Here is a 16,757-nt window from a genome sequence, read left to right as displayed (position 1 = left end):
ATAAAAATAATAATAATATTGTAACACCCCCCTTGGCAATCTGAAGACTGCACTTTGAGAACCACTATACCAGTTTATAGCACACATACTTAGGATCCTCCCAGCCTTTGTATCACTCATCTTTCTTCAGAATAGTTGCAATGACTGTCTTCTTTAAAAGTGTTTCTAAATGAGGTATTACTTCACACCAGTCAGAATGGCCATCATCAAAAAATCTACAAACAATAAATGCTGGAGAGGGTGTGGAGAAAAGGAGACCCTCTTGCACTGTTGGTGGGAATGTAAATTGATACAGCCACTATGGAGAATAGTATGGAGGTTCCTTAAAAACCTAAAAATTGAACTATCATGTGACCCAGCAATCCCACTACTGGGCATAAACCCTGAGAAAACCATAATTCAAAAAGAGTCATGTACCACAATGTTCATTGCAGCACTATTTACAATAGCCAGGACATGGAACCAACCTAAATGCCCATCGACAGATGAATGGATAAAGAAGATGTGGCACATATATACAATGGAATATTACTCAGCCATAAAAAGAAACAAAATTGAGTTACTTGTAGTGAGGTGGATGGACCTAGAGTCTGTCATACACAGTGAAGCAAGTCGGAAAGAGAAAAACAAATACTGTATGCTAACACATATATATGTGGAATAAAAAAAACAGTGGTTCTGAGGTACCTAGGGGCAGGACAGGAATAAAGATACAGACGTGGAGAATGGACTTGAGGACACGGGGAGGGGGAAGGGTAAAGTGGGACGAAGTGAGAGAGTGGCATGGAAATACATACACTACCAAATGTAAAATAGATCGCTAGTTGGAAGCAGCCACATAGCACAGGGAGATCAGCTCAGTGCTTTGCGACCACCTAGAGAGGTGGGATAATCACGGTGGGAGGGGAGACACAGGAGGGAGAAGATATGGGGATATAGGTATATGTATAGCTGATTCACTTTGTTATACAGCAGAAACTAACACAAAATTGTAAAGCAATTATACGCCAATAAAGATGTTAAAAAAAAGTTTCTATCATGTGCTTGCTTAGTAATCCCTAAAGCCTTAGTAATTTCTTCCATAAAATTAAAAATCTTTTAACGAATGAACAAATCCTTAATAGGATTCTGCCTTCCCCTGAGTAAATTTATTACTTTAGCTAAGCAAATTTACATGGTACTTTTTATTACAGTTTACCATACTCTATCACCAAGTCATTTGGGGGCCACTCTTCCAATTTGGATTTTCTACCTCTCTTCCCTAGATGTGATCACTTCAAAGTGCAGCTCAAGACTCACTTCGTCCTGACGTCTTTCCAAAGTTTGCAGTTTCCTGTCATTTTAGATCCTCTACACAAACCTTCTGGTTTTTTTCCATTGCTTTCATGTGCCCACAACTGTTTCAAGTTTCACTTTATTTACTGTTGGTTATGTGTGTATTTCTATAATTGTTCACAATTGGATTAAGACTTCTTTTGGAGGCTAGTTGCTTAGAACCTAACATAGCTTTTTAAACAAACAAACAAACAAATATATGCTGTTGTATTATATTCACAGAAATGGCAGCACTTTTAAAGATATCTGGAAAATGTATTCTTTCAAAAGTAATGTGAGATGACACCTTTTTTGGCACAGGTCACAACAGGTTGAGACACAGTACTTCCAGCCAAAGAGAACTGGATATCAAGACAGGAGATTTAGTCACCTTTGTCAACAAAGAGTTAATAAACATATTAGAAAACCTCTTTGAATTTCAAAGAGAAACCATTAACATTCTCATTTACAGTATTAGTAATTAGTAGACTTCCCTAACTGGAGTCACTTTGAGTGGTGACTCCACTTATTTGGTCTATAAATAAACATTGTATCCAAAATCGAGAGCCTTTCCCATAATCAAAGTCCATATCCAATTCAAATTCGGCTTTCACTTTGTAAACTATAATACAGTATATAAACTAAGGGTTTGGCTGGAATGGTCACCCTATACATAAATGCAATGCTCGTTGTGGTACATTTCCACTAATTTTGTTAATTCAACAAAGGAAAATCACAGGCAATTGTCACAAGTCCAAATGTTTCATCAAGCATGAGTCCCATTAATATTTATCCTTTGGTATAGGAGCAAAAGGGGGTTTTATCGTAGGTAAAATACTGTTCCTGGAAGACATTTATTAGTCTCCAGATCAAAAACTCATGATGTCAATATGAACAATTTTAATACTTAATACATGAATAGTTTTGATTGTGCTATCAAAAATCCCTCTAATTCTCATATTTTAAAAGAATTAAGCATCCCATTTCATTATCCAGTAAAACGATATAGTAGAATTCACTATAATTTATTTCAGTTCATTTTAAAGATTCTTGAATAATTGCTGGCTGAAGACAGCATGAAAAATAATAGAATGCAGGCAGACATTTATTTCCATACAATGGGTCTACTCAAAATATTAGTTTAAGTATGTATTTACCCTTCTGGCTCTTTTCTTTAGAACCTGTACAGTGTCTGGCACATGGTTTACTCTCAATAATTGTTGCTGAATGAATCATAAGTAATTTCTGGTAGGTTAGAACAGAGGGGAATTTAGTAATTGTACTTTTCAAAGCAATCATTCTAAAATGCAGCCCACCCAAGTAACACAGAGAATAGAAAAAAACACGTGCTATTTGTCATGCTGTTCTTGAACCACCGCCACCACTACTCCAACTCAATATTACACAGACAGATGAACAGGGCTTTACATCTACAACGTTGGTTTCTGAATCTTGATAGCTTTTCTACAAGAGAGTTGATAGCTGGTATTTGGCTCATGAACCCTACAGAAAAGATAATAGGGCCAACACCGTATTCTTTTTTAAGAGAAAACATCAAGAACAAAAACTGAAAATGTCAAAAGATAGGTTCATATATTGTATTACTTAAAGACCGTTTTGTTGGGAGAACTGACCAAGTGATTTACTAACAGCTTTTACTGGACAGTCTTTGGCTTACAATGTAGATGAAAAATAAATGGGAATCCGTTTCATGTTTACTTTATCTAGGCATTTGACAGATGGAGGAAAAAATGGAAAGACACAATTACAGTCTACAAAAATGTGGGGTTTTTTTCAGGTTTTCAAATTATGAAAACTAATTTTGTAGTGGGAATTTTTTTCAAAGGGTCTAGTTATCTATATCTCTACATTGTTTTATTACATAAACTGCCTTTCATTCCTCATCACATCTGCATACAGGTAGGGATTATGAAATTGTGTAAAGCTGACATTCAAATGGCATATAGGTGCAAAAGTCAGTGGAGAGAAGACCTGAGTATATTCAGGTCAAAACACATGTAGATCTCCCAGCGAATCTTAGATAAGATTGGGTTCTCTGGTGGCTCCTGAGGAAGACTGTGTTCAGTCACTCAGTAACATTGCTTTATTCCACAAACATTCATTGAATGCCCATTATGTGTCACGAATTTGCTAGCAGTCTCCAATACAGAGTAAATAACAGAGTGAAAAAACTAAAAGAAATAGAGAGAAAAAGGAATGGTCTCCATTGGCCAAAAAAGGCGTATCATTGCACACTTCTAAAGATCCAATAGGGTGCCGTATTTTTGATGATTATTTGATATGGTAGCTGATGATGTTCATGTTGATGAAGAATATGGAAGACTAAAATGAATATGGAAAAATATGGAAGCCCTAAAAGCTCCTTCTAAAGGTTCCTATTTCTTGGTATTGATGACCCATTAAATCTGTTATTTTATTCCCTTAATCTTCACTCTAGTTTTCTAAACAAGGAAATCTCATTCTCAAATTCTAAAGTAAAATATACTTAAACATTGATCCTAGTCATTATTTAATGTGTATTCACTATTAGCTTTATATAGAGGACATACAATATAACATCTCCCTTCTAACTATATATTTTTCAGAACTGTGACAATATAGCAATTTTTTAAGATATTTATCCTACTGACTCTTGGTCATGTCAAGAAATTAGGTATTTGTTGCTCACTTGAGTAATTCCATAATTCAATATTTTCCACATATAATTAATTGTAATTTGGGGGATAAAACATCAGGGATGATATTCAAGTTACTCCCCTATTTGGCTTCTTCTTTAAATTTGTTTTCTTCTGCTGTGCCATGTACGTTCTGGGATCTCTAGAAATAGTTGAGAATGATTTCTTGTTGTTGTTTCCCTAAAGAGTTAAGTTTGCTTTCATACTTTGGCAAAAACATGCTTTGCCACTAATTTGGCAGAGCTATATGCATTATTTGACAACAATCTACTGTAATTTTCTTATTTCAAAAACCAATGCCTTTAATTCTAATTTTATGCTCTAATACTTCATAAAATAGTTCCATTTCTCCCATGTAAATTAAATTGGGTCATTTCATTGTTCTGTCTTGCTTGTCAATGTAAGATATTTAAAGAGAGTACATGGACTTCTCGATTCTTCTCAATTCGTTAAGGACTGTTATACTTTATTTTGGCTTTTAATTCTAATTATCAATCTTTTGTAGTGAAGCAAGTGACCAAATAAAACACAACCACTAAGATTTCATTGAATCCTTGTGTAGTGACAGCACTATTGCTTAAGTTTCCTTTACATTCCTATTCCTATCACCCACCCAGGAATTCTGGTTACTAGATTGAGATTTGGTACTATACCAACAGTCCATGTGGAAAGAAGTTCTAAGAAGCAACCACATGGAACAATTGTTGATCTTTCTGTAAATCTGTTACTTAGGACACAGATTGTTACATTATAGGACATCTTTGGATAAGGTGATCTTTCCGGTTGTGCTACAAAAAATATTTGAAGTGAGCAACTAGCTTATTTAAAACAAACTCTATGCCCTTCTTTCCATTAGCTACCAGCAAACCTAGAAGAAAACATGTAGGCCATGTCAACCAAACTCTTAGAATGTTGTGACACATCTTTTATGTACTAACGTCATCTAGGTGTCAGCTTAACTTCCCTACATTTAATCTTGCTTTCCTCATTCAGTTATTTTTTTGTTTTATTTTTAATTGTGATGAAACACATGTAATGTAAAATTTACCATCTTATCCATTCTTTAAATGCACATTTATTTTGACTTAACTTCATAAATATTCTATAAGCTGCCTTAAAATCTACCTAAAGCAGAACATAAATAGATAATAAAATAATCACTCATTCTTCAATATTAGATATTCTGAGATTTTTCTACGATACTTTTATTTTTTGGACCTTGTTATGAACTCTTTTTTATTTGTTAATGGTATGAATGTAACAAACACTGCTTGCCTATCTGAACAAAAATTATCTATGTAGGGAGACAATTCTCCTTGGGTTGTAAACAAGGCATTGACTGGCCTTTGCTCTGAACTATCGTTTCAAATAGGACTGTGTGATAAACAACCTTGGAAGAAAAGGCAAGTTTGCTTATAGGCTTGAAAGATGAAGATAGTGTCTCCCTCTAGACCTATAAACAGGCATGCTTATAAAAATCCATTATAAAACATCTGTATTCTCTAAGTTCAGGATTCCTCTCCTATAATGCAACGTACTGAAATATGAAGGCTGCACCTGGACTTCTCTGCATTGCTATCTGGGAATTTCAGCTCAAGGAACCAGTACAACAAAAGACTGATACATTGGCTACTGCTGTTGATATGAGTAAGAAACTGTCCTTTGTCTCTAGCCTTGGAGGTTCAGGTCTTCTACAAGTACCCATGAAACTATGTCATGTTAACTTGTGAGCCTGAAAGTGGGGGGAAACTCAGACCCTTCACAGTGATCAACAATGTATTCTAAGAGATTTTTTGTGAATATCCTTGAAAGTCATTTAGCCTAATCTCCCACTCAGTCAAGAATTTCTTCTACACATCCTGACAGATGGCATTCTAAATATCATTTCAATGATTCCAGTAAACGGAAACTCTTCTCAAAGTCTATTGCATCACTGGTTATTAAGTCCCTCCTTATCTTGAACTGAACCATCTGTAACTCTATAATACTGGGTTTGGCCAGATCTCATCTGTTTTTACATAGAATAATTATTCTATTTTCCACATGGCAGGCCTTTGTATCTGAAAGTACTTACTTAGTCTCCACTAATCTTACTTTACTCTCTAAACATATCAATTTCATTCTATATTCTTCACACACTATGTTCTCTAGATCCACTGGACACTCTAGACACAACCCAAAATGGTGGTGATTCCCACAGATGTGTCTATATAGCTAAAGCAGAATTCAGTGGAAATATCATTTATCATTTGTACAGAATGCCTTTTATTTATTTAACATAAATTTTATGTACAGTTTTTATAGCTCTATCATATTGTCCTATCATGTTTAGCTTGTGATTAGTTAAAATATTCAGATTTTTTCCACATGGCCACACTCAAGCCATGATTATATTTGTAAAACTGATTTTTAGAATCCATAACATAAGATTTTTAACCTGCCCATATCATTTTGAATTTTCCTTCTGTTATCAGTGATATTATTCTTTGTAAGGTAAAATTTATGCCATCTAAAAAATTTATAGGCATCCTTTCAATCTCTTAATCTTAGTCACTAATGGAAATATTATCCACAAAAAGGGCTAAGGACAAGCCATTAAACTTTCATAATAATCTAGACTCTACTTCAATAGTACTGATCAGTTGTTCAACAAGTTATAATCTATTGAATGATGCCATTATCCAGCATAAATATCACCATCTTATTCCACAATGATATCATGCTTTGGGGAAATAAAAATGTTTCATATCCCTGGCATTCTCTAGGTCTACCAACTATTTCTAAAAGAATATGTCAGCATTTCACTAATATATTAAGAAGACTATCATTCAGGAGAATGAGTCACTGCTAGTTTACTTTGCTAATGACTAAGCAAGGTAAAGGAAACTGAACTTAGGCATCTTGGCCTAAATAAGAAATTGCTTCCCTGATCCCTGATCTCATAAAAAGGCTAAAGCCTTAAGCCCCTGAAGTAGTGATAACTAAAGTTCTCACTCACAGATTTCAGGCTTCTGATTGAGATGTAGAAGCAAAACACATCTGTCTCTGGGGCAACGGGTATGAAATTCTCCTGCCTCCATTGCCGCTTTTGGATGTGGTTGGGAAAAGTCTATAATTTTATTGTAGTGATGGTTATAAACTTGTCAAAATGCATCAAACTGTACACTTTAAAAAAGGTGAATACTACTATATGTAGATTATACCTCAATAAAATTGACTTAAATAAAAGTACATTAAAATAAGAAGTTAATTTTCTAAAAATTAGAGAATAAATGTAAAGATGTAAAAAAAGAACATGAAATCAATATTGCCTTTAAAAACAAACTGAATTTTGAAATGGTAATAATCACCATTAAAACTTAGGTCTAGAAAGATCTCCCAAGGAACTTGAGTGAAGTAAAGGTATCTATCTTAATCCTTGACTTTAACATTCTGTTTATCAATTTAATGTTTTTTTTGAATCAGTAATTAATCCAAGTCATCCCTACAAAAAGAAAAGGACAAAGGCCACAATCATGTTGATAGATCCAGAGGATATATGAAAAAAAATTAAGCATTTATTTCTGATAATTGGAAAATAATACTTTTTCTCAAATTAATTCATAATCATAATTATCAGTGAAGTACTAAAGCATCCCTAGATCACCTCACTTATTTAATTCCTTTTAAAAAAATTTTAGCCTATGGAGTAAGAGAAGGAAAAAAAATGTAAATATTGAAAAGCAGTACCAAACTTCATTATTTGCAGATGATGTGAATAAAACTAAATTACTGCAATATTAAAAAACAGAGATACAAAACTAAGTAATTTTAAAATACATATCTAAATGCTAGCAATAAGAAGTTAGGAAGTATAATAGAAAAAATCCCATTCTTATCAGACATACGTGTGGTGCTTCTCAAACTTTACTGTGCATACAAATCACCTGAGGGTCTTGTTAAAATGCAGATTCAGTAGGTTTAGGGATCAAGACTTTACATTTCTAGTGAGCTCCCAGGTGTGTGCGTGCACGCTCACACACACACACGAATATTATCAGGTATAATTCCCATTGATAATTTTTAAACTTTAGAATTAATAAGAAATTTATAAAACCTCTATTTTATTTAACATCTTTATTGGAGTATAATTGCTTTACAATGGCATGTTGGTTTCTGCTTTATAACAAAGTGAATCAGTTATACATATACATATGTTCCCATATCTCTTCCCTCTTGCATCTCCCTCCCTCCCACCCTCCCTATCCCACCGCTCTAGGTGGTCACAAACCACCTAGCTGATCTCCCCGTGCTATGCGACTACTTCCCACTAGCTATCTATTTTACATAAAATCTCTATTTTAAAAAAGGTAAAGGAAGGTTAAAATATTACTGGAAGACATAAAAGAATATTTGAATGAAAGAATGTCAGGTTCCTGGACTGGAAGACAATAGTATAAAAATGTGTGTTCTTCCTAAAGTTGCTTAATGCCTTTAACACCAATGAAAACCACTAAATGTGGGGGGGTTTGCAACTTTAAAAAATTTTTTATAAATAAAAAATTATAAAGTTCATCAAAGAATAAATATGCCATATTAGATCAATATTTTCACCAAGAGATCATTAGGTAGTTCCAGAGATTAATGACAAGAATTAAAGAGCAGAAGCAAGAAGAACTACAATCCTGCAGCCTGTGGAATGAAAACCACATTCACAGAAAGATAGACAAAATGAAAAGGCAGAGAGCTATCTACCACATGAAGGAAAAAGATAAAACCCCAGAAAAATAACTAAATGAAATGGAGCTAGGCAACCTTCCAGGAAAAGAATGCAGAATAATGATAGTGAAGATGATCCAGGACCTTGGAAACATAATGGAGGCAAAGATCAAGGAGATGCAAGAAAGGTTTAACGAAGACCGAGAAGAATTAAAGAACAAACACCAAGAAGAATTAAATAACAAACAGAGATGAACAATACAATAAATGAAATGAAAAATACACTAGAAGGAATCAATAGCAGAATAACTGAGGCAGAAGAACGGAGAAGTGTGCTGAAAGACAGAATGGGGGAATTCACTGCCATGGAACAGAATAAAGAAAAAAGAATGAAAAGAAATGAAGACAGCCTAAGAGACCTCTGGGACAACATTAAACACACCAACATTCCCATTATAGAGGTCCCAGCAGGAGAAGAGAGAAAGGACCTGAGAAAATATTTCAAGAGATTATAGTCAGAAACTTCCTTAACATGGGAAAGGAAATAACCACACAAGTCCAGGAAGCGGAGAGAGTCCCAGGTGGAATAAACCCAAGGAGAAACACATCGAGACACATAGTAATCAAACTGACAAAAATTACAAAGAAAAAATATTGAAAGCAGCAAGGAAAAAACAACAAATAACATACAAGGGAACTCCCATAAGGTTAACAGCTGATTTCTCAGCAGAAACTCTACAAGCCAGAAGGGAGTGGCATGATATATTTAAAGTGATGAAAGTGAAGAACCTACAACCAACATTACTCTACGGGCAAGGATCTCATTCAGATCCTTTGGAAAATCAAAACTTTACAGACAAGCAAAAGCTAAGAGAATTCAGCACCAACAAACCAGCTCTACAACAAATGCTACAGAAACTTCTCTAAGTGGGAAACACAAGAGAAGAAAAGGACCTACAAAAAAAAAAAAAACCCAAAACAATTATGAAAATAGTAACAGGAACATACATATTAATGATTACCTTAATTGTAAATGTATTAAATGCTCCAACCAAAAGACACAGGCTCGCTGAATGGGTACAAAAACAAGACCAATATATATGCTGTCTACAAGAGACCCATTTCAGACCTAGGGACACATAACAGACTGAAAGTGAGGGGATGGAAAAAGATATTCCATTCAAATGGAAATCAAAAGAAAGCTGGAGTAGCCATACTCATATCAGATAAAAGAAACTTTAAAATAAAGACAATTACAAGAGACAAAGAAGGACACCACATAATTATCAAGGGATCAAACCAAGAAGAAGATATAACAATTATAAATATATATGCACCTAACATAGGAGCACCTCAATACATAAGGCAAATGCTAACACCTATAAAGACGGAATCGACAGTAACACAATAATAGTGGGGGGGGGGGCTTCCCTGGTGGCGCAGTGGTTGAGAGTCCTCCTGCCGATGCAGGGGACACAGGTTCGTGCCCCAGTCTGGGAAGATCCCACATGCTGCGGAGCGCCTGGGCCCGTGAGCCATGGCCGCTGAGCCTGCACATCCGGGGCCTGTGCTCCACAACGGGAGAGGCCACAACAGTGAGAGGCCCGCATACCACAAAAATATAATAATAATGATAATAGTGGGGGACTTTAACACCTCACTTACACCAATGGACAGATCATCCAGACAGAAAATTAATAATGCAGAGTGTCATACAGGAAACAATAGCTTTAAATGACACAACAGACCAGATAGATTTAATTGATATTTATAGGACATTCCACCCAAAAACAACAGATTACACTTTGTTCTCAAGTGCACAAAAAACATTCTCCAGAATAGATCACATCTTGGGTCTCAAATCAAGCCTCGGTAAATATAAGAAAACTGAAAGCATATCAAGCATCTTTTACAACCACAACGCTATGAGATTAGAAATCAATTATAGGGGAAAAAAGTGTAAAAAACACATACACATGGAGGCTAAACAATACCTTACTAAATAACCAAGAGATCAATGACAAAATCAAAGAGGATATCAAAAAATACCAGAGACAAATGACAGTGAAAATACGACAATCCAAAACCCATAGGATGCAGCAAAAGCAGTTCTAAGAGGGAAGTTTATAGCAACACAATCCTACCTCAAGAAACAAGAAAAATCTCAAATAAACAATCTAACCTTACACCTGAAGGAACTAGAAAAAGAAGAACAAACAAAACCCAAAGTTAGTAGAAGAAAAGAAATCATAAAGGTCAGAGCAGAGATAAATGAAATAGAAACAAAGAAAACAATAGTAAAGATGAATAAAACTAAAACCTGGTTCTTTGAGAAGATAAACAAAATTGATCAACCTTTTTAGCCAGACTCATCAAGAAAAAGAGGGAGAGGACCCAAACAGTAAAATTAGAAATTAAAAAGGAGAAGTTACAAAGGACACCACAGAAATACAAAGCATCTTAAGAAACTACTACAAGCAATTCTATGCCAATAAAATGGACAAGCTGGAAGAAATGGACAAATTCTTAGAAAGGTATAACCTTCCAAGACTGAACCAGGAAGAAATAGAAAATACGAATAGACCAATCACAAGTAATGAAATTGAAACTGTGATTAAAAATCTCCCAACAGGGCTTCCCTGGTGGCGCAGTGGTTGAGAGTCCGCCTGCCGATGCAGGGGACATGGGTTCGCGCCCAGGTTCGGGAAGATCCCACATGCCGCGGAGCGGCTGGGCCCGTGAGCCATGGCCGCTGAGCCTGCGCATCCGGAGCCTGTGCTCCACAACGGGAGAAGCCACAGAAGTGAGAGGCCCACGTACCGGAAAAAAAAAAAAAAAAAAAAGGTATGTCATTTTAGAAAGCATTGAATAAAACAATAAAAGGATAAAAACTAGGCTTTACAATCAGCACTAGCATTTTCATGCCAAATATATAACTGCGCATATTATAAGCACACAGTGAATGCTGCAATAATTATAAGGGAGCCAAAAGTAATAAACTGCCAAATATAATATCTCATCTCAAATTTCTAAACTTTCTTTTATAGGTAGACTTCCATCTGTCAGGGTAGACTGGGTCCTGGTCTTTTTGGTCCCTCTTCTGAAGCTGTGATTTATGTGGCTTAGTATAGGGTGGTGTTATGGTTTAAGAGAGCCTAGTCTAGTTTAGCAATAGTGATTTCTAAACTCATGTCCTCTAATGTATTTCTTCAGCACCAAAGAAAGGATTTGTAATTACAAGCAATTTTTTAAAAATCTATTCTTTTTAAAAATTACACTGAAACAGTGTTTATCTCATCAACCCTCACTACCCACAAAAATCTCCTCCTCCACCAAGGCCACTTTGATCATTCCTCCTCTCCCTCCTCCCTCTATTGTATTAAACCCTTCTCTCACACTCCTCCTGCCCACCACACCCCATCCTTTTCTTCAGCCTAATCCGTTTTTATCAAAACACATCCGGCAAAGCGAGATTCTTTGGAGAATAGCATAGCAAAACCAAAATACCACATCATGGGCAAAGAGATGTCAAAGACAAGAAATGGTCATTCAGTAAGGATTTTGTCTCATCACATTTGCAGACATTTGCTAAAAATGCATAAGTGAATAAAGATTACAAAGTAAAAGGAAAGATTAACTACAATGTGGAAGAAAAAGTTCTGGTCAGAGTCGGAAGACCCAGGCCCCTAGACAGAGCACTGTTCTTTTCACTCTGATCTAATTTTACAAGATTACTTTTACACGGATAAAATACACAAACATGCTGTATAAACGTACTTTTTCCTGAATTAATATAAAGTATTAGTAGTAGATATTAATAGCTCAGTATGGATGTGGGATAAACTTATGTAATAGACTTTAAATTTCCAATATTTTAATCAGAAATCAACAAAGCAAATGGTCTGTGTTCTTGGGAGATTAACGTATTCATTTGTACAAACTACTAAGCATAGAATGCAGTGAAACTTTACTAACTCAGGCTCCGCTAATTCAGAAATCATAGAGAAGGAGTAAGGTAAAATATGAATTGCTGTAGCTAGAGATAGGAAACATAATAATAAATTGAAGCAACATTGCAACTAACTAGTTTATGATTTTAGAGAGGTCCCTTAGCCTCTCTGGATGCTGTTCATTTGTGTTTAAAGTGAGCTGAATTATTCAGTCAATCCATCTCATCGTCATATAATTCTATGATTCTATGTACATCAGATAGATGCCTCTTTTTTTACTTTATTCTTTCTATAAGCAATGGTTCTGGGAATGGAATTATTCTTGTCTGCATTTTTTTTAGTCTGGAGTTCATGAATAGCCTTAAGGGGTCACATGAATTACCTAAATTTGGGCAACCTTGTTTATGTGCATTTTTCTGGACAGAGATCCATAGCTTTCATCCGATTCTCAAAAAGCTCTGTGAACCTCCCCAAAAGATTAAGAACCACTTACTTCAATAATGAACTAATTCCAAGTGACTCTCAGCAACTTGTAAAAACAGGCTCACAAAAAGATTGCTTAATAATCCTGTGTTGGTTCTGTAACATTTGTATCTTACATCAATAACACAACACTCTATTATGATATAAGCTACACCTTAAACTTTAACTAATGGCTGTTTCCTCATTCAGTGATGAATCATGGTCTATATCTGTCTAGTTCACCTCATTATATCAAATGCCTTGAACAGTGCCTGGTTCTCAGTGAAGCAAGGAAGAGGAATGGCTGCCAGTTTATCTCTGGAGGAAGAGGGCAGCTATGGAGTGATCATCATCTCATCTGAGCTGGAACTGAGACTGCAGAACTCTGAGATAATGAAAAAATCAGCAAGGATAGATAATCTTATCCAAAAGTCAAGCCTTGTAATTTCAATAAAAGAAAATGGAAACCCAAAGTGAACAAGGGTCTTACCAAAAGTGGCAAGTTCAGGACCAGATTCCTTAGCCAATGGTACAGGGCTCCTTCCATTCCACCACATTGTCTAGCTGGGGGAAGACACAGAACCCAATGTGGAGTGCAAATAAACATGTCACTCAAATTCCAGTTCCTTTCTTTTAACTGAAATTCAGCAGCTAACAATCTCCTCCTTCATTATAGGTAGACATACTATAAATATGTCTACCTGTGATCTGTGCCTGATTTATTAATATATAACAAATAAAATAACACCACGTCTTACATGTAATATAAGTTGGATCCAAATTTGTTGCCATTGTTATATCTATAAAAGTTAGCCTGTGTTATAAATAAAATTGCTTTTATCATGCAAACTTAATTTTTCAATAATGCTTGTTTATTTGTCTTAACTGACAGTTACAGGAAGACAAATGATCCATTTACTAGTATCTTTTAAAATATATAGTATGTAAAACTGAATGAATGTTATTTCATTCCTATACACTTCTGGTAACTGACTTTTTTTTTTTAAAGATCAACCAAAATAATGTATTATAGTGTCAGTTTTAACACATTTTCATTACAGCTATAAAAATTTAGAAAAACAATTATATGCAATAAAGAAAAATCTAGAAATCAGCTTAATAACATTTGCATTTCTTTTATGTTTTCAGGAGCATTGTTTTAAACCCAGCCTATTTCCGAAATCATCTTCGTCAGGCAGCAGTGTTTAGATGTCTGGAGAGATATTCAGAAGCTGCCCGGTATGTTTGTTATAACTTTTGTGAAGACTTATTTCGAGTTAAACTAATTTTATTCTCAGCTTCTGGTAATAGCGTAATAGAACTTTCCATTTCTCACATGGAATATGATTTTACCAGAATTATTGTCTTATAAATGTCAAACCAACAATTATTGACTATCTTTTTCTTTAATTAAAGCCACTCTGTGTTCATAGCTCTTAGTAAAATTCAAACTTTCCAGCCATGAGGTCACTGATAATGATGGGAAAACTTCCAGGGAAGATTAGAAATGAGCTTGACCTCTTGCTCTCAAGTCCATTCCTGATCCTGGTTGTAAGGACACAATTTTGTGGCTATCTCTTTCTTGAGTTCTGGAAATAAAATCCAACCCACACAAAAAGGATACCAGCTGCCCATTTCTAGAGAAGACGGCATCAGTTATAACACCAAAGGTTGTTAGAGGTGTCCTAAAGTGTTGTCTCTTGGACCCACAATATGTTTCATAAAAACCTGGTGAAGAAGCCTCTGATATTCTCATCCCCAGAACCTAGACTTAGGCAAAGAATTGCAAGATTTGTGCAACAGCCTCAATGCTACACTCAGAATTCCTTTGCACCTGTGACAACCAATGCTTTTTATTCCTGAGTCAAGATCACCATATCAGACTCCCCTTCTCTTTCATAAATTCTCTCAAAGAATTTTCTTCATCTCTCAATGTATAGGTACATATTGTTTCTTACCCATCCACTTTACCACCCCAGGAATTTGTCAAGGATGTGTGAGTGGTTTCTATACATACTCCAACCATAACTCCTAGGGAGAAAGCCACAGTAATAGGAATGGGGAGCCTAGGTTGCTGGTGGCTACTATCTCTAGAACATTTGCAAATAACACTTTCTTGGAAAATGAAGTTTAAGAAATTTAAATAGATAAGAGAATGATTCCATAAAATTGATACTATGAGTTTGACATGAATTCCATTTTATAAGATGGTCTTAGGAATTACTTGAACTCAATTAAACGATGGATATGGAAGGCAAAATTAATCTCAACTACTCTCACTTTGCAGTCAACCAACCAATATGACACAATATCTATTTACCTGTGTGTTAGTGTCCACTTTTAAAAATTAGAATACGTCTCTATCAATCTCATTTTTACATTCTATTTTTCCTTATACTCTTTTCCTGAATGTTTTATCTTACATTACCCACAAACGACTTCTTCCTACTGTTTTTTTTTTTTTTTAAGTCCTACTTTTCATTTTGTCTACTGAGTTGTCCCTGTGGCTTATTCTCTTCCCACACACACTATGCAAATGAGAGGGAATTTAAGCGATGATAGTAAGCTTCCTTCTGTCCCATGCTTTGTAAAGGTCACAAGCTACAAATGAAGCTAATAAGCTCAGCATAAACAGATACAGTTATCTGTAAAATAGTTTTCTTTAAGAGGTGGTTCACTAATGTGTCTTCTGACTCTAATCAAAAGATAACAGGAGAAAGCTAGATGCAACTTCAGAACTAGATTGTAACTAGTTAAAACTGCTAGTAGTGTGCTGGGTTAGCTTGTACAGACTCTAGAGAGCCCACTGTTAAATATTCAGGAATATTGGGAGAGCCAGTTGTTACCTGTAGGAGAAATTAGCATTGCTGGGAGAATTTACACTATGAAAACTGGCAAATGCTACAAGCCCAGGATTTTGGAGTTTGGGGGAGAGCCAGATACCAGTAGATCATTGACTGTAACTTAATTGTATCAGCCTAACTGCTTGAGTTAAAGTGGTGATAAAAATTCTTTATGGTTCCTAAAATAAATGAATAAACAATGAGAACTTGAAAATTAGGAATTTGTCAGTACTTATCATGTAATATTGGTACTAAATATCCATTTACCTTGACATGTATATCCCTGAAGTGCAATAAGTGTATCTGTGTAATATCATTTGATGAGTAACTTGACAATAATCCTTGAGAAAATTCCTGATAATTGTTGGCTATACTGGTGTGGACTTTCCAACAGAGAAGCAGATACAAGTGTTTTCCATCTTGGTTTCCTTGGCAATTATAATCCTTAATACAGAGTATTAGTCATCCTCTTTTCCCCTCAAGGGAAAGAATACTATGAACCAGGAACACGAATATCTTAGTGTCTCTTAGCTATTTGATTTCTAGTGTAAAACACTAAACACAAATCAATGTGTTAAGCATTCATATTTATCAATCAATTGCTTGGATACTTAGGTAGTTTGGTTCAGGTCTCTTACAAGCACATTATATTAAAACTAATTGAAAAAGCCCACATATCAAGGTTATTTCCTCTAAGAAGCCAATCAGTCATGTTTCTGAGATTGAGAAGCACCTACCAAAGAATGCCATTACCATGTAACTTAGGAAGTCTTAAAACCATGATTCCCAGGGAA

General features: G+C 35.2%; 1 protein-coding gene across 1 annotated transcript in view; it reads left to right on the top strand.

Annotated features, from left to right (window-relative positions):
• The window catches only part of SPATA16 (spermatogenesis associated 16), a gene marked incomplete at its 3' end in the record, with an annotated part of 219,339 nt that overhangs the window by 85,846 nt on the left and 116,736 nt on the right, over window positions 1–16,757 (top strand). The window contains exon 3 of the mRNA XM_081235349.1: window positions 14,270–14,359. Coding sequence (XP_081091475.1) covers window positions 14,270–14,359 — 90 coding nt within the window. The remainder of the gene's footprint in view (window positions 1–14,269; window positions 14,360–16,757) is intronic.

The sequence above is a fragment of the Mesoplodon bidens genome (assembly GCF_964165515.1).
Source record: "Mesoplodon bidens genome assembly, chromosome: 5".
Lineage (NCBI taxonomy): Eukaryota > Metazoa > Chordata > Mammalia > Artiodactyla > Ziphiidae > Mesoplodon > Mesoplodon bidens.
This window is presented reverse-complemented; position numbering and strand designations above follow the sequence as displayed.